This window comes from Adiantum capillus-veneris, chromosome 8 (genome assembly GCF_014529385.1).
Source record: "Adiantum capillus-veneris isolate H3 chromosome 8, ASM1452938v2, whole genome shotgun sequence".
In the NCBI taxonomy this organism is placed as follows: domain Eukaryota; kingdom Viridiplantae; phylum Streptophyta; class Polypodiopsida; order Polypodiales; family Pteridaceae; genus Adiantum; species Adiantum capillus-veneris.
The window spans coordinates 9737022-9762588 of record NC_140938.1 but is presented as its reverse complement, the minus strand read 5'-3'; the positions used below and the strand labels follow the sequence as shown (position 1 = coordinate 9762588).

Genomic DNA, 25567 nt, shown 5'->3' with positions numbered 1-25567 from the left:
AGGTGAGAAAAGAGATATTCTTTCCTCCTTCCTTGAACTTATTTAGCTTTTGTGACCTTCGCCATGCAGGAAATGATTTGCGATGTCCTCCCCTCTTGTATTCTCTAGGAGAATAGCCATAACTTTCATCGGAAGAGGAGGAAGGTGAAGAAGAAGGAGAAGAGGGTGACCTCTTCCTAGCCCTTTTCTTCCTTTGTTTCATCTCTTTCCTTTCAGAGTGATGAGGAGAAGGACTATGGGTTTCTCTTTTCCTCTTGGGAGGAGTAGGCAATCGTCTAGACCGCCTTCTTCGTGGAGCCACGTCTTCAGAAGAACTTAGACTTTCATTGCTTTCTTTCTCTTTGGATTCCTCCTCTCGAATCGGAGAGAGTCTTCTTTTGGGGGTCTCTTCAAGAGGCCTCCTAAGCTCTCTCTCCTCATGGAGAGGAAGGGAAATTCCATAGGCACGAAGTTGTTGAGTAACTTCGGCTTGCAAGGTAGGTTTGCCCATAGCTTGTTGCAACCTAGTCACAAGATAATTCACAAACATGGGAGCATCATCATTAGCACCTTCATGTGCAAAATCAAAGCTATCAATGTTCATTCTACTCTCTTGATTATTGTCAGCCATGTTAACAAAATTTTATGTATGTACTTAGTGTATGCTTTGGCAATTCAAAAACTTAGTTGCCACTCCTCTTAGCCTTTGAAAATTGGCTCTTAAGTATCTACACCCACGGCTCAAAGTGGTTAATTATAAAGAGTAGAGGAGTAGGTCTAACATAGCAAGGGCTAGCTCCTTTCGGACTTCTTATGGCTCAATAATGGTAAAGCCGTAGGCAAGTCTAAAAAGACTCCATTATTAAGTCCAAAGCTCCCGAGGTGTGCACCATCCCCCACATAGTGGGCTTAACAAAACCGATATTAGATCCCTGTTCCACTTACCCTATTATAATTAACAACATCAACCATTTATAGGCTACTTAAGGACCTCTCTTCTTAAGCAAGAAAAGAGAAACCAAATGCTCTGATACCAATGTAATGGAATTAGCCTATTCAACTTGAGAATAGCGGAAATTAATGAGAATACTTTCGAGAAATAACTTTGTGAGCATAGCGGGTAGACAACATTGAAGATAGCAACATAATCATAGCAATTAGTTAACTTGGCATGAACAATACTTTTGCAAGAGAGAGAATTTAGAGAACATGACAACAGTTGAGGACCGGATTTATGTGGAGCCGGTCCCCCCTCCAATAGGCATTTGTATTATGATTTCTCCCATTAAGAGAGACTTGTTACAATACATTCTTTGTGTTCCTTGTGACCTAGGTGATGCAATGAAGATGGAAAGCTTCATGCATCACAATCATAGCATAACATGAACTTGAAGAAAGATTTAATTGTCCCAAGCCTCAGTCCCAAGACCTCAAACACCTTCGAAGGTGGAGAGAGCTAGCAGGGAATGAGGGTAGGGAAGAGGAAGAAGAAACATTTCGTAGGAGAAAGAATTAGTTCCTCACTTATCATACTCTTGTTGCTAGCATACATAATAGCATAGTAATGAAGAAGAAGGAAATGTCAAGCTCAAGCATTGAAGCATGGCTCTTGGTTGGATTTGCACTCCATAGCCAAGAGTGTTGGTGTAGGCTCTCAATCCCTACTTGCTTGGAGAGGGAGCTCTTGCACTTTGCATAGCACACAATGAGAGTGCTTGTGAGTGTGTGTGGGTGAGTATACCCCTCAAGCAAGCCCCTAGCTAGCTTGGGTCGACCCCCCTTTGTAGCTCATTGGACCCTCCCAGGCCTAGCCAATCATGAGCAGGAGGCATTACAAGCAGTAGGGGTAGCCTTGAGACAAGTGTCCCCCTTTCCCCTTTGAGAGAGAGGACTTGATAAATGCAAAATCAATTAGATAATTCAAGTAATTTATCATTGGACCCCTTTGAAGCCTAGCCAATAGGCTTCAAGCAACACATGAAGGTAACATGGGTAGGGACCTGACATGTGTCCTTGCTGCCTCTTCAAGTTGGGGCTTCCCTTGTGTGTGTGAGTGGGTGTTCTCTCTCTAGCCCCTAGGAAAAGGGCTCGCCCCCCCTCTTGTAGGAATGCTTTTGACTTTAGGTGATCAATCACCTTACTCATCAAGCATGACAAAGCACTTGAACTAGGGGGTGTTCCCACAAGCATCTCAGGCAAGCTTCTCAAGGCACCTCAAGTACCTTAATCATGCAGCAAGTCAAGCACCTCAAGCATGGAGCTAGTCAAGCACCTCAAGCATCTTAATCAAGCACCTCAAGCATGACAAACACCTCAAGCACGACAAGCACCTCAAGCAGGACAAGCACCTCGAGCTTGGGCCGGGTTCCCACCTCAAGCTCAACCCTAGCTTACCTAAGGTCAAAGGACTTTTACACACATTTATTGGAGGTCTTCAATGAAGCTAACCCTAAGGTCTTATGCTCCATTGGTTAGCCTTGCTCTTTGATAGACCATCTCCCTTTTGGGCCCCTTTACCATTGGCCCCGTGTTGAGATAGATCTATAAGCACATATCTATATCTTAACACTTGTTCCCGTTTATTCTCCCACATTAAGTGATCAATTTAATATGAGAAAATCATTTGGGTTGGTTAGATATTAGATTTTATGACAGGTGTAAGTGCTTGGGAGATAGGTGACGTCGTCAATCGCCAAACCGTCGTCGCCTAGCGTTCGTCGCTCAATGCTGATGCTACCATCATCACCGCTCACTGCTGATGCTACTGTTTGACGATTGCTGATCCAATTGCTGCACAGTTCTATGATTACTACCTTAGATGATTACATCCTCCTATAATATAAAAATTGTATATGTTTTTGGGCTTCGTTCCCATGCAAATTTGTTTGTTGAGCCATATTCCCTATCTATAACACGATCTTTGGCTCGAGACTCTTGCCACAATACCTTGATTCCCTTAGGATAGCTTGGCGAAATCCATATCGCCAAGATGAGAAGTCTCAAGGTCTTGTCGTATATATATATATATATATATATATATATATAATTTACTATTACTATTCTTAATAAATTATCATTTTCTATTCGAAAGAAATAAGTAAGATCTCCTCTATTTATTATTCTATTATTTTTAAATTTAATATTATATAAGCAATGTGATAGCCTAATCTCTTTCTCTCTATGATCGAGTTCGATTATATGCATCAAATTCATTGTTATTATGCTCTGAATTATATTTATCATATGATTGGTTATCCTTACTTATATAGTTGTTTCAATCAACCACAAAAATTCTAAATCCTTAAACAATCATGTGAAATACTTATGATATGAGGAATTTCATGATAATTGCGGTACATACAATTATAAACAAGACAAATTCAATGCAAGTAAGCATGACTTATCCTTGTTCATAATAATCTCCATAGCTATTATCATTGCAAGCCCAAGAGAATAGCCATAGCTCTGATACCACTACTACAGCCGGAGGCGTGGAGTTCCCTGCAAAATACCCGAAATAGCATACTACAAACCATAAAACATACTAATTGACATACCTGGCAACCACATAGACGCATAATAGCGAGATACCCGAACAGAAGGAGACAGAGTGTGAGAGAGAGCAATAGGGCGCGTGCAAACGCACCTGCTAGAAGGGAGTGCTACGCTGGCACGCGAGAGAGAAGAGAGGAGAGGTGAGAAGAAGAATGCAGACACTGGGTGCAATCTCCCCCGTGCAAGAGTGACCATTTCCCTCTTGCACATATTTAATTTATAGATTCTTGAATGGTCAAAGTGAGTACAAACTGGCCGGCCGGTCATAATTGGCCAAAGCTCATAAAAGAGCACTTGAATAATAAAATATACATGATATACAAATACATTTGCATAGGCCAAGCTGGGTCTAGTATTTTCCACCTGTCAGCTGCAATAAATCATAAAATATCATTTCTATAACATATAGAAACTTCTTCACTTGGAAGAGGAATCCACCAACGGCGGTGCCCTCACATATGTTAAGGGGAAAAAAGCGTTGGCTAAGGAAACCATAATCTGAATGATGAAGTTATAGGGCCGGAATATTTTTTTTATGGTCCTATTTCCACTACGAGACAGGACTAGGTCTCTTTCTAGGGCTATAAACCTAAACCATTGTCAATGGTAAGGGTGAATTCCCTGGAATTTTTCTTGTTAAGGACTCTGACTTTAGTAGGCCTAGAGACCTGTCAATGGTACCATCTCGTTTTTGGTGTCGGCGGGATTGGGGACCTTACAAATTGACTGATGTTTTTGTCTTATAAATCTAGTCCTCTTTTTAGTATGCATGCTTAGAATCATGTTTGTGATGACGACGTCTCTCAAACACCAAGTAGAATTTTTCACTCTACTTTGGGAGAATGAAATGAACCAAAGAGCAGACATGCTTGCGGTAGCTATGTCTCCCAAGCACCAAATGGATTAGTCATCTATCTTGGAAAGATGTTGTAGGGTATAAAAGGATCCTCTACCCGCTAAGTAAAATTGACTAATGAATAAGGCTTTGTCTCTTCTACCTCATAGTCGAGGACGACTATGATTTCAAGAGAGAGGTAATGTCATAAAAACTAATATCTAACCAAACCAAATGATTTTTTCATATTAAACTGATCACTTAATGTGGAAGAATAAACGGGAACAAGGGTTAAGATATTGAGATGTGCTTATAGATCTATCTCAACACGGGGCCAATAGAAAAGGGACCCAAATGAGAGATGGTATGTCAAAGAGAAAGGCTAACCAATGGAGCATAAGACCTTAGGGTTAGCTTCATTGAAGACCTCCTTAATGTGTGTAAAACTCCTTTGACTTTAGGTAAGCTAGAGCTGAGCTTGAGGCGGGAACCGACCCAACTCGAGGTGCTTGTCATGCTTGATTACTAAGGTGCTTGAGGTGCTTGATGATTTAGGTGTTTGAGATGCTTGATGATTGAGATGCTTGAGGTGCTTCACATGCTTGAGATGCTAGGGTTGTACTTGAGGTGAGAATCCAGCCAAGGCTTAAAGTGCTTAAGGGCCAAGCTTGTGGCGGGAACTGAGCGTATGCATTAGGGGCTTGAGGTGTCAAAAAGTCAAATATTCAATCCCTACAAGGAGGGGGCAATCCCTACATGAGGGGGGGTGAGAGAGAACACCCACACACTCACACTAGGCATGCATGGTACAAAGAAATAAGAAGGGACACTTGTCAAGTTCCTCCTCATGTTGCCCTCATGGTGTACCTGAAGCCTATTGGTTGGCCACCCAAGGGGTCCAATGATACTTTAGGAGATTTAAATAATTGATTTTGCATTTATCAAGTTCTCTCTCTCAAAGGGGAAAGGAGGACACTTGTCCCAAGGCTACCCTTGTTGCTTGTAATGCCCCCTGCTTGTGATTGGCTAGGCCTGGAGGGGTCCAATGATCTTCAAGCATGAGCTACAAGGGGGGTCGACCCAAGAAAGCTAGGGGGTTGCTTAGGGGTATACTCACCCACACACACACTCACAAACACTCTCATATTTGTGTGCTATGAAAAGTGCAAGAGCTCCCTCTCCTTCTCCAAGCAAGTAGAGGTTGAGAGCCTACACAAACACTCTTGGCTATGGAGCGCAAATCCAACTAAGAGCCATGCTTCAATGCTTAAGCTTTCCATCTCCTTCTTCTTCAATACTATGCTATTATGTATGCTAGCAAGAATAATTATGATAAGTGAGGAACTAATTCTTTCTCCTATGAAATGTTTCTTCTTCCTCTTCCCTACCCTCATTTCGTGCTAGCTCTCTCCACCTTCGAAGGTGTTTGAGGTCTTGGGACTGAGGCTTGGGATAGTTAAAGCTTTCTTCAAGTTTATGTTATGCTTGTGATGCATGAAGATTTCCATCTTCATTGTATCACCTAGGTCACAAGCAACACAAAGATTGTATTGTAACAAGTCTCTCTTAATGGTAGAAATCATAATACAAATGCCTATTGGAGGGGGGACCGGCTCCACATAAATCCGGTCCTCAACTGTTGTCATGTTCTCTAAATTCTCTCTCTTGCAAAAGTATTGTTCATGCCAAGTTAACTATTTACTATGATTATGTTGCTATCTTCAATTATGTTCATGCACTATGCTCAAAAAGTCATTTGACTCTCATTAATTTCCGCTACTCTCAAGTTAAATAGGCCAATTCCATTACAGCTTTTACAAGATACGTAGAATGCACACGGGAGACAAATTCACAAGAACTTCACAGGAATCTCTCTACATCTGAATCCCTCCCCCTTTATGAGTCCTCTCTCTCTCTCTCTCTCTCTCTCTCTCTCTCTCTCTCTCTCTACAGGACTCCCTCTCCCTATTATCTTTAGTATAGATTATAACTTGTCCATGTTTTCTTCTCCATTCAATATTAAGATTAAATGTTTGTGTGTTTAATGTAGGTATGGATGATGATGAGTTTCTTTCTTCTTTGTCACCTTAGCAAAGGAGGTGGTATGAGAAGCGTCATCGCTCTGGAGCACCATCACGTCGTTCCACTCCTTCAGCGTTTGTTTTGGAGCATTCAGTGTGCTCCAAAGCTTTGGTGTCAACGAGACGATCTTCACACTCATCTAGGCACCGACGCTCTAGTGGTGGCGGTGGTGGTTGCTGTGGGGATGCCGTCGCTGATGCCTCGACACCGCCTTGTGTTTGACGAGGCTCCTTACCTTCCCCTTCTTTGCCCACCCCCACACGAGCCACGGTATCGCCATCTATGCCAGGTTTTGCGCAGCTATCGGCCGTTCTTGGCTACACACCACTAGCCACTCCTCCGGGAGTCACCCCAGTCGACACTCCTCGCTTCGGGGCCCAGACTCCACTGGAGACACCTGACATCCGTACCCCCGTCGAGACGCCGCTAGAGACCCCTGCCAAGATACCTAAGTTCACGTGTCACAGGCGAGAGGGCTTGTCCTAATAATCAATATCTAATTCTCCTAAATGATTTTCTCATATTAAACTGATCATTTAATGTGGGGAGGTACCAGGGGAGAAAAATCTAAAATATTGGTTAAGCTAGCAGACCGGCCACATAGGGATCCAAAGGAGGGAAAATAGGGATCAAAAGGGAGGGCCATCTGCAAAAGAACCATGTGCAACAATGGGTTAAAAAGACCCTAAGGTTCAGCCCATTAAGACTTCCAAAATGCTAAGGTTCCAAAATTCAAAGGTTGTGTCCAAAGGTCAACCCTAGGGAAAATTGGATGCTTAGTGTGTGTACAAAAGTCTTCTTCAAAGCCAACAAAGGAGGGGGCGAGCCCATTTAGTAGGGGATGAGAGAGAAAGCCACACACACACACACAGGCTCCCTTTACACAAAGGGAATTAGGGACACATGTCAGCTCCCTAGGCCAGATGCCCACAAGGTGTGCCCAATTCCTATTGGAAGACCCTTGAAGTGGACCAATGAGAATTAAGCTAGAGTAAATCTAGTTTAATTAATTTAAAAACATTTAATAAAAGAAACCAATGAGAATTAAGTCTCCTAGAAGACTATTGGGCAGTCTCCCAAGGGGTCCAATGAGCATTCAGGAGCCCAATGGCTTGCCTGATTCCTATTGGCCAGGAGGCAAAGGGGTCCAATGAGATTTTAGTTGAATTATTTAATTACCTAAAGCTCTCACAATAGGGGAAAGGGGGACACATGTCAAAAGGCTATCACTTATGCTGCTTAACACCCATTGGCTTGACTTGGGGAGGTCCAATGAGGCAAAAGCCAGACCAATTTAGCAGAAAGGGCTCGCCCAAGAGAGAGAGGGGGCTGATTTTTGCAAGGATTATCACACACACACTCACACAAGCTCATGTGTGAAGAAAGAATACTCTATCTCCTCCCAAGCTTTAATGGAGAGCTCATCACCTACTCCAAGCTTGTGAGATAGAAGCCTACATCAACACTCTCTTGGCATGTGGATGTCATTTCGACAGCAGATTCTTTGCGGACACATGTGTTGACAGATGCATTTTGTTGTGAGCACACCTAGTGCTACTGAGCTCTTTTGAGAGCAGATATCCCCCCAGGGATCACTTTCACTGCATGCAGTAGTTCTTGGTGCCTGTTTGAGCGCGGTTTTACTCACGTACGTTGAGTTGCGGACACTGCCCACTGTACTACGTGTGGAGCCATTTTTGGCTATTTTGGCAGTTTTTCCCGGCCGTTTCTGAGACTCGGACCGGAAGAGCCCTTTCTAAGACTATGGCTAGTCCATTTGTGTCTGCATTAGCCTTTTGTGGGTCGATAGCGTGAGGTTTTCTTTGAGTTGGGGTGTGCTCGAATGTTGAGACACCTTCGGTGATACAGGTATCTGGAGTTCCCCTTTACAGTACCCTCGCCATAGGATATGTATCTGGACGGTTATTTATGCTTTTGACGCTGAGTTGACACTCACATAGCAGTGGTTTTGTACAGCAGATACCCAGTTAGTGCAGTTGGCACATTTATATGCATTTTAAGTTGAGTTTTGACTCCTCATACAAAGGAGACTCTGTCGGATTTACTTCCCGCGAGTCATGACTTCCATTGTTGGCACTTTTGAGTCTATCTCGGTTGAGATTTTACTCCTGATACAAAGGTTACTCTGCCCAAATTTCTACAGCTTCTCGCCATAATTTGGCACCTCTCAAACCCTCTTGTAATCGATGGCTTCTTCTTCAGAAAAGGAGGAGTATTTCATTCGGAATTTCGATGGCAGCAACTCCACCATGTGGAAAGAGCGCATGAAAGATGTTTTGATAAACAAAGGCCTCTCAGAACCGTTGAAAGAGCGCGCAGAGGATGATGATTATACACAAGCTCAATGGGAGCTTTTGGATGCAAAATCCATGGCTACGATACGTCTACATCTAGCCGAGTCAGTCTTCTTCACTATCATAGGGAAGAAAACAACCAAGGAACTTTGGGATAGCTTATGTTCAGCATGGGAGAGCAAAAGTGCATCCAACAAAGTTTTTCTCATTAAAAAGCTTATGAAACTCAACATGAAAGAAGGTAGCACAGTTTTCGGTCATTTAAATGAGTTCAACTCCTTGTTCAGTCAGCTGACATCTCAGGGCTTTAAGGAGTTTGACGATGAACTCAAGTCTATCTTCTTGTTATGCTCTCTACCCAGTTCATGGGATATCTTTTGCACAGCCATTAGCAATTCAGCTCCGAATGGCAAGTTAGAGTTCAATGCTGCCACAGATGCGTTGCTCACTGAAGAGATTCGTCGTAAATCTCTCGCTAATGCTAGTCATGGAGATGCATATATGGTTGGCAATTCAACAAAGCCAAGAGGCCGTGACATAAACAAATACAAAAGAAAAAGTAGAGGGCAGAATCCTCGTAGTCCTAGCTGACACAGGAACCAAAGTAGAGACCGCAATGCCAGAAATGTCGAGTGTTACTATTGCCACAAGAAGGGTCATTACAAAAAGGATTGTCGCAGTTTCCTAAGAGATCAGAAAAACATGCAAAAGGATAATTCTGGCAAAGGCAAAAGTACAGTAAAGATTGAGGAACTCAATATTGTTGAGTCTCCCATACCTACCACTGCAGTAGAGGATGTTCCTCCTCCAGTGATGCTCATTATGCCCACAGAGATTCATGCCGAGGTGACAGCAGATGCCTTAGATGTTCTCATTTTCACTTCAGATCTCAATCCAGATGCTTTGGTTGCACAGGATGAGGGTTATGCACAGAATTGGATCCTTGATTCTGGTGCAAGTTTTCATGTCACACCGCATAGAGAGTGGTTTTCCTCTTATGCATCTATGCATGGAATAGTCAAGCTTGGTGATTCCTATGAGCTTGACATTATTGGCATTGGTGATGTGAAACTTCAGATGCATAATGGCACTACTTTTGTGCTGCAAAATGTCAGACATGTGCCCAAGCTTACGAAAAGCTTGCTTTCTATAGGGCAATTGGATGATCTTGGCTACACTACAGTTTTTGGTAATCATTCTTGGATGATCCGCAAGAACAACCTTATCATGATAAAAGGCAATAAAAACGGATCCCTGTACTCTTTGTTTGTTTCAAGTGTCGACGAACACTCTATCTATGTTGCCGAGCTGCCATCTCCTGAGTTGTGGCATAGCCGGCTAGGGCATATTAGCCAAAAGGGAATGAAAACACTTCAGCGTTTTGGCTACTTACCTGTGTTAGATTACACGAACTTTCCATTGTGTGAGCATTGTCTATATGGCAAACAGACTAGATTGACATCTTCGCCATTGAATAAGAAACTAGGGAACCTCTAGACTTGGTGCACAGTGGTCCAATGCCACATAAAACTCTAGGGGGGGCGAACTACTTTCTCACGTTCATAGATGATTCTACTAGAAAGGTGTGGGTGTATCTCCTTAAGCATAAGGAAGAAGTTTTTTCGAAATTCCAAAAATTCCTCGCCATGGTTGAGAACCAATCAGGAACAAAGCTCAAAGCTTTTCGCACGGACAATGGTGGAGAATATGTCTCCACAGAGTTCAAGGATTTTTGCAATAGAAGAGGCATTCGGCGGCAGTTTACTGCTCCATACACACCTGCACAAAATGGGATAGCTGAAAGAATGAATCGTACGATTCAAGAGCGAGTTGTCTCTATGATGTCTATGGCGAAGCTTACTCTAGAGTTTTGGGGGGAAGCTGTTCTGACAGCAGTGCACATCATCAACAGGTCACCTAGTTCTCCTTTGAATTTCAAAATTCCAGAGGAATTATGGACTGGCAAAAGGCCAAGCTATGAGCATTTACGTGTATTTGGATGTGAGGCATATGCACATGTGCCCAAAGAACTTCGTCGAAAGTTAGATCCCAGATCACACAAATGCATTTTTATTGGCTATGGTGCAAACGGAGAGATGGGATATCGTCTCTGGCACCCAGAATCAAACAAAGTCATTCGTAGCTCACATGTGATTTTCAATGAATCAAAAATGCATAAGAAGCCCATCAAAGATGTTGAGTAGAGACGTGTTCGTTTTGAGGATGTAGCCTCCGAACCAACTCAGTTCAGTAGTGTTGCACCTACTCCTCAAGTGCAAGATACTACGGTTTGAGCCAGGTATACACCACATTTTGGTCACTGACAGTGGAGAGCCAACCTGCTACACAAATGGATGATAGCGTTAAGTGGGAGCAGGCTATGCAATCAGAATACAATTCGATTGTGGCTAATGAGACATGGGATTTGGTTGAATTACCAAAAGGCAAAAATGCTTTACCTTGCAAGTGGGTATACAAGAAGAAGTATACATCGGAAGATCCTGAGCCTAGATACAAGGCTCGTTTAGTTGCCAAGGGTTTCAAGCAACAAAAAGGTGTGGATTTCGATGAGATTTTCTCTCCAGTAGTCAAGATGACTACACTTCACACCGTGCTTGGCTTGGTTGCTATCCAGGACATGGAACTTGTCCAAATGGATGTGAACACAACATTTCTTCACGGGGATCTAGATGAAGATGTCTACATGAAACAACAAGAGGGATTCGTATGTGAAACACAAAAACCAACGAGGACAGAATTGGTTTGTAGACTTAAAAAGGCACTCTATGGCCTCAAGCAAGGTTCAAGGCAATGGTATCAAAAATTCAACAAATTCATGCAGCCTCAGGGTTACATAAGAAGTCAAGAGGATCACTGCTTATACACAAAAAGATTGAACAATGGTTCTTTAATCATCTTGATCTTGTATGTAGATGATATGCTTATCGCAGGCAAATCAATTGATGAGATCAATCAGTTGAAAAAGATGCTAAGCACTCAATTTTCCATGAAAGATTTGGGAGATGCCAATCACTTTCTTGGTATGCACATCAAGAGAGACAGGCAACGTGGAATTGTGGAATTATCTCAAGAAAAGTACATTCACAAAGTCTTGCAACGTTTCAGTATGCAGGGGGGGAAGTCATTGAGTACCCCAATGCAAGCACACTTCAAACTAAGCAAGGAAGACTCTCCCAAGACAGTGGCTGAGAAAGAGGAAATGGCGAAAGTACCATATTCTTCAGCAGTTGGCAGTTTGATGTACGCTATGGTAGCCACAAGACCAGACATTGCACATGCAGTGGGAGTGGTTAGTAGGTACATGGCAAACCCTGGCAAGAAGCATTGGGAAGCAGTGAAGAAAATCCTCAGATATTTGAAAGGTACAGCTAGCAAGTGTTTACGCTTCGGAAACAGTGATGCATCTATTGTAGGTTACACGGATGCGGATTATGCGGGTTGCGTGGATCGTAGAAGATCCACATATGGCTATGTGTTCATGTTTGCTGGAGCAGCTATATCTTGGAGATAGTGTCTCCAAGATTGCATGTCTTCATCTACCACTGAGGCAGAATATGTTGCTGCGTCTGACGCCAGCAAGGAAGCCATATGGTTGGCTCCTCTAGTGGGAGATTTGGGCATTCACGAGGTTCCAGTACTACATTGTGATAGTCAGAGTGCCATTGCTTTGGCAGAGAATCCAGTGTTTCACTCAAAGTCGAAACACATAGAGGTCAGGTACTGTCATAAAATCTAATATCTAACCAACCTAAATGATTTTCTCATATTAAATTGATCACTTAATGTGGGAGAATAAACAGGAACAAGTGTTAAGATATAGATATGTGCTTATAGATCTATCTCAACACGGGGCCAATAGTAAAGGGGCCCAAATGGGAGATGGTCTATCAAGAGCAAGGCTAACCAATGGAGCATAAGACCTTAGGGTTAGCTTCATTGAAGACCTCCAATAATGTGTGTAAAAGTCCTTTGACCTTAGGTAAGCTAGGGTTGAGCTTGAGGTGGTAACCCAGCCCAAGCTCGAGGTGCTTGTCGTGCTTGAGGTGCTTGTCCTGCTTGAGGTGCTTGTCATGCTTGAGGTGCTTGATTAAGATGCTTGAGGTGCTTGACTGGATCCATGCTTGAGGTGCTTGACTTGGTGCATGATTAAGGTGCTTGAGGTGCCTTGAGAAGCTTGCCTGAGATGCTTGTGGGAACATCCCCTACTTCAAGTGCTTAGTCATGCTTGATGACTAAGGGGCTTGCTCATCCAAAGTCAAAAAGATCCCTACAAGGAGGGGGGGGAGCCTACAAGGGGGGGGGATGAGAGAGAACACACACACACACACACAAGGGAAGCCCCAGCTTGAAGAGGCAGCAAGGACACTTGTCAAGTTCCTCCTCATGTTGCCCTCATGGTGTGCCTGAAGCCTATTGGTTGGCCACCCAAGGGGTCCAATGATAATTTAGGATATTTAATTAATTGATTTTGCATTTATCAAGTCCTCTCTCTCAAAGGGGAAAGGGGGACACTTGTCCCAAGGCTACCCCTGTTGCTTGTAATGGCTCCTGCTTGTGATTGGCTAGGCCTGGAAGGGTCCAATGAGCTTCAAGCATGAGCTACAAGGGGGGGTCGACCCAAGCAAGCTAGGGGGGTGCTTAGGGGGTATACTCACCCACACACACTCACAAACACTCTCATTGTGTACTATGCAAAGTGCAAGAGCTCCCTCTCCTTCTCCAAGCAAGTAGAGGTTGAGAACCTACACCAACACTCTTGGCTATGGAGTGCAAATCCATCCAAGAGCCATGCTTCAATGCTTGAGCTTGCCATCTATTTCTTCCTCATTACTATGCTATTATGTATGCTAGCACAAGAGTTATGATAAGTGAGGAACTAGCTCTTTCTCGTATGAGATGTTTCTTCTTCCTCTTCCCTACCCTCATTCCCTGCTAGCTCTCTCCACCTTCGAAGGTGTTTGAGGTCTTGGGACTGAGGCTTGGTATAGTTAAAGCTTTCTTCAAGTTTAGGTTATGCTATGATGGTGATGCATGAAGCTTTCCATCTTCATTGCTTCACCTAGGTTACAAGGAACACAAAGAATGTATTGTAACAAGTATCTCTTTATGGGAGAAATCATAATACAAATGCCTATTGGAGGTCTTCAATGAAGCTAACCCTAAGGTCTTATGCTCCATTGGTTAGCCTTGCTCTTGATAGACCATCTCCCATTTGGGCCCCTTTACTATTGGCCCCGTGTTGAGATAGATCTATAAGCACATATCTATATCTTAACACTTGTTCGCGTTTATTCTCCCAAATTAAGTGATCAATTTAATATGAGAAAATCATTTGGGTTGGTTAGATATTAGATTTTATGACATTAATGTAATGGAATTTGTCTATTCAATTTGAGAGTAGCGGAATTTAATGAGAGTACTTTCAAGAAATGATTTTGTGAGCATAGCGGGTAGACATAATTGAAGATAGCAACATAATCATAGCAATTAGTTAACTTGGCATAGACATTACTTTTGCAAGAGAGAGAATTTAGAGAACATGACAACAGTTGAGGACCGGATTTATGTGGATCCGGTCCCCCCTCCAATAGGCATTTGTATTATGATTTCTCCCATACAGAGAGACTTGTTACAATACATTCTTTGTGTTCCTTGTAACCTAGGTGAAGCAATGAAGATGGAAAGCTTCATGCATCACCATCATAGCATAACCTAAACTTGAAGAAAGATTTAACTATACCAAGCCTCAGTCCCAAGACCTCAAACACCTTCGAAGGTGGAGAGAGCTAGCAGGGAATGAGGGTAGGGAAGAGGAAGAAGAAACATTTCATACGAGAAAGAGCTAGTTCCTCACTTATCATAACTCTTGTGCTAGCATACATAATAGCATAGTAATGAGGAAGAAATAGATGGCAAGCTCAAGCATTGAAGCATGGCTCTTGGATGGATTTGCACTCCATAGCCAAGAGTGTTGGTGTAAGCTCTCGACCTCTACTTGCTTGGAGAAGGAGAGGGAGCTCTTGCACTTTGCATAGTACACAATGAGAGTGTTTGTGAGTGTGTGTGGGTGAGTATACCCCCTAAGCACCCCCCTATCTTGCTTGGGTCGACCCCCCCTTGTAGCTCATGCTTGAAGCTCTTTGGACCCTTCCAGGCCTAGCCAATCACAAGCAGGAGCCATTACAAGCAACAGGGGTAGCCTTGGGACAAGTTTCCCCCTTTCCCCTTTGAGAGAGAGGACTTGATAAATGCAAAAGCAATTAATTAAATATCCTAAATTATCATTGGAACCCTTGGGTGGCCAACCAATAGGCTTCAGGCACACCATGAGGGCAACATGAGGAGGAACTTGACAAGTGTCCTTGCTGCCTCTTCAAGCTGGGGCTTCCCTTGTGTGTGTGTGTGTGTTCTCTCTCATCCCCCCCCCCTTGTAGGCTCGCCCCCCTCCTTGTAGGGATCTTTTTGACTTTGTATGAGCAAGCCCCTTAGTCATCAAGCATGACTAAGCACTTGAAGTAGGGGATGTTCCCACAAGCATCTCAGGCAAGCTTCTCAAGGCACCTCAAGCACCTTAATCATGCACCAAGTCAAGCACCTCAAGCATGGAGCTAGCCAAGCACCTCAAGCATCTTAATCAAGCACCTCAAGCATGACAAGCACCTCAAGCAGGACAAGCACCTCAAGCACGACAAGCACCTCGAGCTTGGGGCGGGTTCCCACCTCAAGCTCTTACCTAAGGTCAAAGGACTTTTACACACATTATTGGAGGTCTTCAATGAAGCTAACCCTAAGGTCTTATGCTCCATTGGTTAGCCTTGCTCTTGATAGACCATCTCCCATTTGGGCCCCTTTACTATTGGCCCCGTGTTGAGATAGATCTATAAGCACATATCTATATCTTAACACTTGTTCTCGTTTATTCTCCCAGATTAAGTGATCAATTTAATATGAGAAAATCATTTGGGTTGGTTAGATATTAGATTTTATGACAGGTACCATGTCATACGAGATGCATTGGCTGGCAAGCGTATCGAGCTTGTCAAGGTTCACACTGATGACAACCCCGCAGATGCTCTCACAAAGAGCCTCGCCTCGGAGCGATTTACACATTGTATAGAACTTATGGGTGTAGGATGAAGCCTCGTCAATTCTTCATCAATTTTGTATAGAATAACTATACTAATGCCACTACTGGTCACCATGACCTTCAAGTGGGAGGTTGTTGGGGTGTAGGCCAGGTGGCCGTGGGAAACCGCCCCTATTTATACTTTCACCTAAATGAATATAATTAGAGAAAGGGAGAGAGTTGACTACTCTCTCACTTTCCTCTCCACTAACCCACTGTGTTGTGCACCTTCTCCTTCTTCTCCAATTCTCCCTTCTCTTGCATGCTTCCCTCTCTTGCACACTCCATTGCAGAACCCATGACCAAAGCGCGAGTAGAGGTAGGGAGCTCGCACCACTTGGGGAGCAGCGGATGGACATCATTTGAGATCGATTTTGTAAGTGTTTTTGCATCGCTCTTTAGGTTTGGTAGTTGCGTCTATTTGTAATTTTAAATTCTAACATAATGGATTCTTTGTATTTTTTGAACAGTGGTCGATGACAGGATGTGATCCCACACCGTACGAGTGCGAGTACGTAGGCAAAAAGGGCTTATACACCTTGATGGACATTCTTAGTTCTCGCGGCGGCATGGTTAGTATTTCACTTTACTCTTTTACATTTGTTGTATTTTAATGATAAGCTAAGAAAATAGATTGTTTTGTATTATATGTTTATACTTACAGAAAGTCTTATTGTTTTTTTCTGCAGAATCCGACACATACGCCGCTTGGACGCGGTGAGACGTCTGATTAGACGATGTCAGTCTACCCGTAGCCAGATAGCATTAGTTTTCTTTTGTCATAGCATGTATAATGAGATGACATGTATACGTCTTTGTGTAACTATTGGAAAACCATGTATTGTGCAACAGAATGACAATTGTGTTGTAACTATTCCATTTGCAAAGCTTAACAATCAAGTGATTTTGCGTATGATGTGTATAATTGTTATTGATTTACTTTCGTCAATTTACTTTTGTCCAATTACTTAGTTTTGTATCTTTATTCTGTAAACAATACTATGCATGATGGAGTTAATGGTTATATTGTCTTGTGGGTGACTACTTTTGGTTTATACCTTGCACTTTCTTTCAAAGGTGAATCTGTGCTTATCTTGGATTCATTTAGGTATACTTTATTTTGGAAACATTCAATAATTGAATGCCCTGCCACCCAATTTTTTTTACTCTCGGACATCGCTATAAGCGTCTGTATATAAGGTTCTACAATGTCGCTATAAGCGTCGCTACAGAAGGACTGCAACCGTCGCTATATGCATCGCTAAATAGCGACGGTCTTAGCGACGTCGGGAGTATAAAAACCCAATGTATTTCCGTCACTAAAAGCGTCACAAGTGCACATAACGTCTTGTAGTGATTACAAGCAACAAGGGTAGCCTTGGAACAAGTGTCCCCCTTTCCCCTTTGAGAGAGAGGACTTGATAAATGCAAAGACTTTTAATTAATTCTCCTAAATTATCATTGGACTCCTTGGGTGGCCAACCAATAAGCTTCAGGCACACCATGAGGGCAACATGAGGAGGAACTTGACAAGTGTCCCCTTTGCTTTCTTTGTACTAGGCATGCCTTGTGTGAGTGTGTGTGCTTCTCTCTCATTCCCCCTCATGTAGGGCTCGCCCCCTCCTTGTAGGGATTGGATCTTTGACTTTTGACATCTCAAGCCCCTCAAGCTTAGGCCCAGTTCCCACCACAAGCTTGGCCCTTAAGCACTTCAATCTTGGGTTGGGTTCTCACCTCATGTACAACCCTAGCATCTCAAGCATCTCAATCATCAAGCACCTCAAGCATCTCAAGCATCTCAGTCATCAGGCACCTCAAGCACCTTAAGCTCAGGCTGGGTTCCCAGCTCAAGTACCTCAAGCTTGGGCCGAGTTCCCACCTCAAGCTCAGGGCCTAAGGTCAAAGGACTTTTACACTAACTATTGGAGGTCTTTAATGAAGCTAACCCTAAGGTCTTATGCTTAATTGGTTAGCCTTGCTCTTTGATGGACCATCTCTCATTTGGGGCCCTTTACCATTGGCCCCGTGTTGAGATAGATCTATAAGCACATGTCTATATCTTAACCCTTGTTCCCGTTTGTTCTCTCACATTAAATGATCAGTTTAATATGAGAAAATCATTTGGGTTGATTAGATATTAGATTTTATGACACCTTGCTTTTCCCTTTCTTGGCAACCTCAATCCATTTCTCTGCCTCATCTGCTTTTTGTCGAGTCTTTGTAATAACGTCCACCCAAGAAGTCGTCATTTCTTTACGTTGCTCTTCCCCCTCTTTGATGGCTCGCAGTTGCTCTTTGATTGTGTTGAGTTCTTCTATTACAAAGAGTTGCAATTCTCCCTCTTTAAGCGTGTTTCGAGATCGTGGCTCAGCGAGCTCCTTTTTGAGTGACGCAATCTCTTCGTCTTGGGCCGTCACCCGATCTCCCATTGCCGTGATCTTGCTTTCTTGGGGCAAAACGCGATCTTCGAGCATTTTTATTCTCCCTAATAGGTGGCAGTTGATCTTGTTAATGGTTTTGGCCATTACTTCTTTGCACTTTTGAACTGCATCTTCTAAGGGGTCGGGCTTATCATTCTGTTTCCTCATGTTTGTCGTTGCCAAAAACGAGAAAAAAATAACCTATGCACATATTGCATGTTCTCCCACACTAAGCATACATGACGTGCATTTCCTGCAATTTTTGCAAATTACAACAAAAAACGATAAAAGCCCGCTTTATGCAATTTCTTGGCATTTTGCAAGCGAAAACCTATAATTTCGTGAAAAACCTGCATTTTTTTAATAAAATTTTTGAGTGTCTTTTGCTGCACCTGCGGGGGGGGGGGGGGGGGGAGGGTTTCCAGAGGCAACGCGAGGGGGGCGGGGTTGTAGTGGCAGCGCGAGGGGGAGGCGGGGTTGCAGAGAGAGAGAGAGAGAGAGAGAGAGAGAGAGAGAGAGAGAGAACCACATGTCGAAAAGCTCTCTTTGCTTCGCCGCCACTTTCTACCCCTCATGACCACCCCTAATCCCCTTTCCATTTTACAAAAGCATCGCCTACACATTCGCCTTTCTCAGCACTTTTCTAAAATCGTCCAGATAAAAAAAGTAGGAAAATTATACTTGTCCTTGAGGGTGAGAAGTTGGTTAGTTGTTAATAATGAAAGAGGAGGAGCAAGGCGAGGATGTGGACATTGGGGAGTCGGGACTGTTAGTTTGTTGGCTGACGTGAGCCTGCAAGAAGTGGGACCCACGTGGCCGGGACGATCTTCATACGTGCGAGGACCTCAAATGGAAAGCCTTACTTGGCAAGGGGACACGTGTGACAACAGGGAGGACGAGCCCCACACACGCAGAGAGGTTCAAGAACCTTCAATTAGGTACCGCTCTCTTGGCATATAAGAAGAAGAATGTAGGTAACTAGCTAGGACGTGCTTTCCTCTGATCTATCTCTTTCTCCACACACACACACATAATCTCTTTAAGACGCTTTCAGCTGAGGTGAACAGGATTGTGCTAAGGTTGGTGTGTACATCATCTAATCATCGCCTTGGAAGCTCTCTGATTAGAGGTCAGAATGGCGGGTGTCGGCCAACGCGTTTCGGCTGGTCGTGCCATGATCACTCCGCTAGCGGTGCTCAACTTCTGTATGTATATGATCATCCTAGGGATCGCTGGATGGGCATTGAACAGGACTATGGATTTGAGCCCAGGTAAAGTTATCAAAAGTCCTAATTGAGCCTTATTGTGCTAATTAGCTGGGCTTAGTTGGTAATTAAGCTGATAGTCATATGCTTGTGGGTGGTGTAGCAGCAGCAGGAGGCAATGTGGGTGCGACGGCAGCGTTCGCCACGGGGTTTGGAAACAGAGCGACTTTATTTCTAGTGCTGTTTGCGCTGATTGCAGGTGTGACAGGCATTGCGTCAGCAATTGCAGGGATAGTGCACGCTGGATTGTGGCGGGCGGAGAGTCTGGCTACAGCTGCAGCCACTGCGTTGGTTGCATGGCTGCTGACACTATTGGCCTTTGGGTAGGTTCTTTTAGCTGGTAATTAGCTGCTGGTTTTATGCTGATGCAAAATTCATTTTGTTTATTGTGTGTGTGTGTGTGTGCGCGCGCGCGCGCTTGCACTTGTGAAGGTTGGCATGCAAAGAGATTCACACGAGTGGGCGTGATAGGAGGCTGGTAAGCTGATTGACTCTTCCTACTGCATATATATTATTTCTGCAGTACGTGAGAAATTAGGAAGTTGATTAAATATATGGTTATCTATGACTACAGATTACTCTTGAATCGTTCGTGATCATCCTCGCGGGAACGCAGCTCATCTACTTGATATTTCTGCATGGCATCATGAGCACTGCACCGGCGACACGGGACCCCGACTATGCAGCAGGGACCGGGGAGCCGCATATGAAAGGGCCGGGCGCTGCCGCAGCTGTCTAATTATTAGTAGGCCGCTTAGAAAAAATAATGAGAATTTGTACACATGTTCCCTTTTTCTGTGAGCTGCATATTTTAAGCAGTTCCCTTTTTCTGTGAGCTGCATATTTTAAGCAGAACACTACCAGTTGCTCTGGTTTTTATCAGAATCTTTTTTATTGTATAAAATTTTTGCTCTGGTTTTTATCAGAATCTTTTTTATTGTATAAAATTTACTTCCCTTTTTTTTCCTCATTGAGCTTAGTTTGGGGCAAAATTAATTAATGGTTAAAATTAAAATTAACCTATATTCGTTATTAGCCTGTCACCCCCTTTTGGTCGTCGCAGACCTCTTTGCATTCCTGTTCCCTACCTTTGTTTTGTTTCGTTGCTTTTCCTGTTTGCCATCACCTATATCTCATACAGGCATGGGATATGTGATCAAAGGCCCTTGGGCGTCATAGATAGTCCTCAGGACTAAGTGGCACGGGCATGGGAGGGCTACGGCCACTGGGATCTACGTCTCACAATGCCCCCGCCGTAGATCACACGCTCGTGCCACTTAGTCCTGTGAATAGATAGGGTAAAGGAGCCAGTAAAAAGACGTGACCAATACAAGTACGCCTATAACTTGAAGTTAATATATTGTTGAGATAATGCAAATAGAGGATGGAAATGGATAGATGTGTGAGTAGATGTTCACGAGTGCTACAATTTGATGCCCATTTCAATGATTTTCATTGAGCACAAATGTAAAATTGAAGCATGACAACTTGAATTTCCCTAAATTGGCCCTTGCTTTTTAACTGTACCTAAACTGGCTCCTTTACCCTAGTTGCCAAAGTAAACCGAGAGTTTCTCGGTTTACTTAATTTCTCTTGCCTTGATGCGTTTGTACGTCAAAACTCAAAACAAAAACGTTGCAAGTGGTATGCACGAACGATGTTAGGCACTCCCCCAGGTTTGAGTTTAATCCTTGGAGGTGGGAAGAAGGGCCGAGGCGAATGAAGGAATCCCCAAGTCCATGGCACTCGAAAGATCCTATCGAAGATCCCATCACCGTCAATCTGATAGACAATCGGGAGCAATGCACACAGATCTCGAGGAATTTGATGGTCAACAAAAAATGTGGGGGGCATCCCCCCCCCCCCCCCCCCCCCCAAAAAAAAAAAAACAATCCAATTGGAACTTCGGTGTGCATCATGGGAGCCTAATGCCTTAAACCACGTGCGTGCGTGGCTTTTGGTGTTCACAATGCGTATAAACATATAAAGTGAACCTTGGCATGCAAAAGTATACTAGGACAAAAAAAAAACTGGAACACGTTTCAATGTAATCGGATGGCTGATTTTTGTCTCCGATTGTCTGCGTGCAATTGGTCACTGCTGATTTTTGATCTCAAGATGGGTTTTTTTTATTAAAGACTCTGTGGGATTTAGTAATGAGGATCTCCTTTCATGCCTGTACTGTTCATGAGATAGGGGTGAGCTTTTGCCATAAGCCTTAAAAGGAGATCGGTAATCGTGCACCCAAGTCATGGCAATGTGGCACATGCATTGCAGCAACATGCGCCATTTGCCTAAGAATATCGGCTCTTCCCCCTGTAACTAGTACGTGACTTGTGCGTTGCTACGACAAAAAGAAAACATGGTCTTAATTCTTATAAAATTAACTTTTGTTGAATTTATGTTCGTAGTCATGTAATATCAATTATACAATGGATGCTACATTTAATGTACAATTTTGATTGTATACATGAATACATTTCTTAATCTACTTAATGACGATAATACCTACACTACAAAGGATTGCATGCCCTCAATTGCATTGTAGGGTCACCATTGATGAAGATCATATAAGACTCTTTGTGTGTGTGTGTATATGCTTGAGTTGAAGACTCCTCACATACATCTTGAGGTCTCTTAGAAGTTTTCATATGAATCAGAAGTTCTCTGACCGCCCTCAATTGCAATATTGTAGGGTCACCATTGATGAAGATCATATAAAACTCTGTGTGTGTGTGTGTGTGTGTGTGTGTGTGTGTGTGTGTGTGTGTGTGTGTGTGTGTATATGCTTGAGTTGAAGACTCCTCATACATCTTGAGGTCTCTTAGAAGTGTTCATATGAATCAGAAGTTCTCTGACCTCTCTCTCTCTCTCTCTCTCTCTCTCTCTCTCTCTCTCTCTCTCTCTCTCTCTCTCTCTCTCTCACACACACACACACACACACACACGTCATGCTCAACTTATGCATAGCATCCCTTACGTCATTCCAATTTTATCAAATGTCTCTTGGGACAGCTTCCTACGACGCTAAAACTCTCTCTCTCTCTCTCTCTCTCTCTCTCTCTCTCTCTCTCTCTCTCTCTCTCTCTCTTCGTGTCCAACACTTGATGTTAAAGATTTATTAAGTAGATCTTTAAAATCCAATGGGATTGTTCCAGCTATGTTAGATCTTTTCATCATCTCCTCCTCTCCCCCCCCCCCCCCCCCCCCCCCCCCCCCCCTCTCTCTCTCACTCACACACACACACACACACACACACACACACAATGTGCACTTTCAAGTGTGCACATGAGTTCAAGACTATGGATACATATTTGAAAGCCCTTGAGTTTGTCGTTCGGATGTCAAAATCTCTCTCTCTCTCTCTCTCTCTCTCTCTCTCTCTCTCTCTCTCTCTCTCCACATAGATCTTGAGACGACCCAGTGCTACTATTCCTAGTACTCTTTTTCAATCTCTCTCTCTCTCTCTCTCTCTCTCTCTCTCTCTCTCTCACACACACACACACACACACACAAGGCTTACCTTGGTGGACTCATCACTTATACAAGCTCCCGATGAATACGAGAATCATATGACATAGTAATAACATATTTTTCGTTTTTACAGAGATAATCACCACTAACTATTGATTTTGACACATTGCAGAAAAACTAGACCTCAGAGAAAGTACTAAATCCATCAACAATATTACATCACTTGGAAGCAAGTGACAGAACCACTCAGTCCAGTGGAGAGCATAAGCTCATGCTGTAAAGAAACAATAACCTTCCTCCTCTTCAATTAAGCGCACCCATACTAGTGTAATTTCTTGTAGACTTGGAATTTTTTCTTTTCTTTCCCAATTATTTTTTTATAGTTACTTGTAATGGTTTTTTTCCAATAATATGGCTTATGTGCATCTTTATATGGGTATCTTGACAACGGACTGCAACCATTAAATTCTCCCTTTTTTTGGCAATGACTTATTTAGTAATAATACAAGGGATATCACATGCAGATAAACCTATTGGCACCTCATTCTCGCTGGCCGATGTTAATGCACCGATTTCTCCGCAGTTGTAAAACCTTGCTCTCGTACAAGGATTTCCCACCAATGTTATCTCCTGTAGCGTGCGCTTAAACACTCCTTTAAAGCATATGCTTTGCTCATACAAGCTAGGACCACGTTGCACTTGCACACACACTATGCCATCACGCACCCGTTGGCGCACACAACAGAAGCAGTTGAGCAGCCGGTCCTTCTGAATACAATACGGTTGCGAAATATTCACACACACACACACACACACACACACACACACACACACACACACACACACACACACACACCAAAACGATCTTTAGAAGGTGATCGGCGAGGAAAGGAGCTCATTAAATTATTACTAGCAACATCCGAGATGGCATCAACCACGGCTATTCAGGTAGGCATTTAACTGCCTACTAAGAATAATCAAATGATAATAATGAGGTTCTCCGTGTTATGTCAAGTACATATTACTGGTAAATTTTTGGCTGCTGACTATGTAAGGGAATAAGAAAGACGTTTACAATGCTACTTGTCAAAGCATATATTGTTTTTTTTTTCTATATGAAGTTGAAAACCATGGTTATGGGCTTATCTGAATGGTTTTCAATCTAGAGGAATTTAAATGCATATTGTGGGTTTGGAAAAGAAATAGGTTTACGGACCATACCAGGGGATAAGTAGGTCGTTCTTTAGAACTTCTTTTCAAATGAGAAAACCCCCTTTCTTTTACTGTCTCACTACAACACGTAGCGCGAAAATCGACATGGATACCGATGATTCAAAGCTTGTTTTAAAAGTAGAAAGCCCTGGAAGAAGTCGGAATGACCATCGGAATCATATCGTCGATATATGCACCGATATTAATATCGTCGAAATAAGTAATAAAACATAGGCTGGTATATGTCTATAATGACGTTTATACAGAGACTTATTCCATTGTATATACCAATTCTTGCACCAGTGGCAATACCTGCAATTTTTTTTTGGACACAGAGGTATGGAAACTGATGTTGCATGTACTGTAGCAGCAGAAAACAACCCTCTCTGCCCAAAGGAGGAGTGCACAAGCAACGACACTCCACCTACAGTTTGACGCTAAAGAGCGAGTATACAAATTAGCAAAATTGTAAGAATAATAAATTCACAAAATCAAAAGTTTAATCATGAAAAGTTTTCAAAAGCATAACCATAACATCGACTGGAAAACTGCAAAACTATAAACATAATTCACTTGCCATACCATAACCATAACCATAACCTGCTTGTCATACCATAAGCATAACAATCATTGCAAAACCATACCCATAACCATAATTTGATTGCAAAATCATAACCATAACATGATTGCCAAACCATAACCTCTGTGTCATACCATAATTGCAAAACCATAACCATAATTTGATTGTCATACCACAATCATACTTGAAAAACCATAACCATAACCTGATTGTCAAATTGTAACCATAAAATGATTGCCAAACCATAACCATACTATGATTTCCAAACCATAACGATAATCTCTGTGCCATACCATAACCATAACCATAACCTATGTGCCATACCATAATTGCAAAACCATGATCATAACCTCTGTGCCATACCATAATTGCAAAACCATGACCATAACCTGATTTTCATACTACAATTATAATCGTAAACTGAACGCAAAACCATAAACATAAGCGTGAAACTGTACATGTATACAATGAATGAGTACAACTGTAGCAAGAAGACCACAACTACAAAAAATAACATATATGGAGGCCGGATGTCAACCTCATGGTAATACCTCCTAGTCGACGACCTCTCCCTCCTCCTCCAGCTAGGTCAAAAGGGCCACAAGTCCATGCTTGTACCCATACTTCTCCTCCTCTCGCTTGTTGGAGGGTGCTTCACTGCAACTTCCTGCAAAATTATGGTTTAATCATTAGATACATCTTC

General features: G+C 42.9%; 1 protein-coding gene across 1 annotated transcript; it reads left to right on the top strand.

Moving 5' to 3' along the window:
- Positions 1-19307: 19307 nt before the first annotated feature.
- Positions 19308-20483, top strand: LOC147451648 (membrane protein PM19L-like). The gene is made up of 4 exons (XM_086518783.1): positions 19308-19604; positions 19705-19921; positions 20031-20076; positions 20173-20483. The coding sequence occupies exons 1-4, from the start codon at positions 19469-19471 to the stop codon at positions 20335-20337; spliced, it is 564 nt and encodes a 187-aa protein (XP_086374909.1). The 5' UTR covers positions 19308-19468; the 3' UTR covers positions 20338-20483.
- Positions 20484-25567: the final 5084 nt, after the last annotated feature.

What these genes read in the sequence shown, in the direction of transcription:
- LOC147451648 (XM_086518783.1), top strand. Translation starts at nt 19,469, where the DNA reads ATGGCGGGTGTCGGCCAACGCGTTTCGGCTGGTCGTGCCATGATCACT. An exon ending in CTGACACTATTGGCCTTTGG is followed by an intron (nt 19,922 to 20,030) that starts GTAGGTTCTTTT and finishes GCACTTGTGAAG; the next exon opens with GTTGGCATGCAAAGAGATTC. An exon ending in GTGGGCGTGATAGGAGGCTG is followed by an intron (nt 20,077 to 20,172) that starts GTAAGCTGATTG and finishes CTATGACTACAG; the next exon opens with ATTACTCTTGAATCGTTCGT.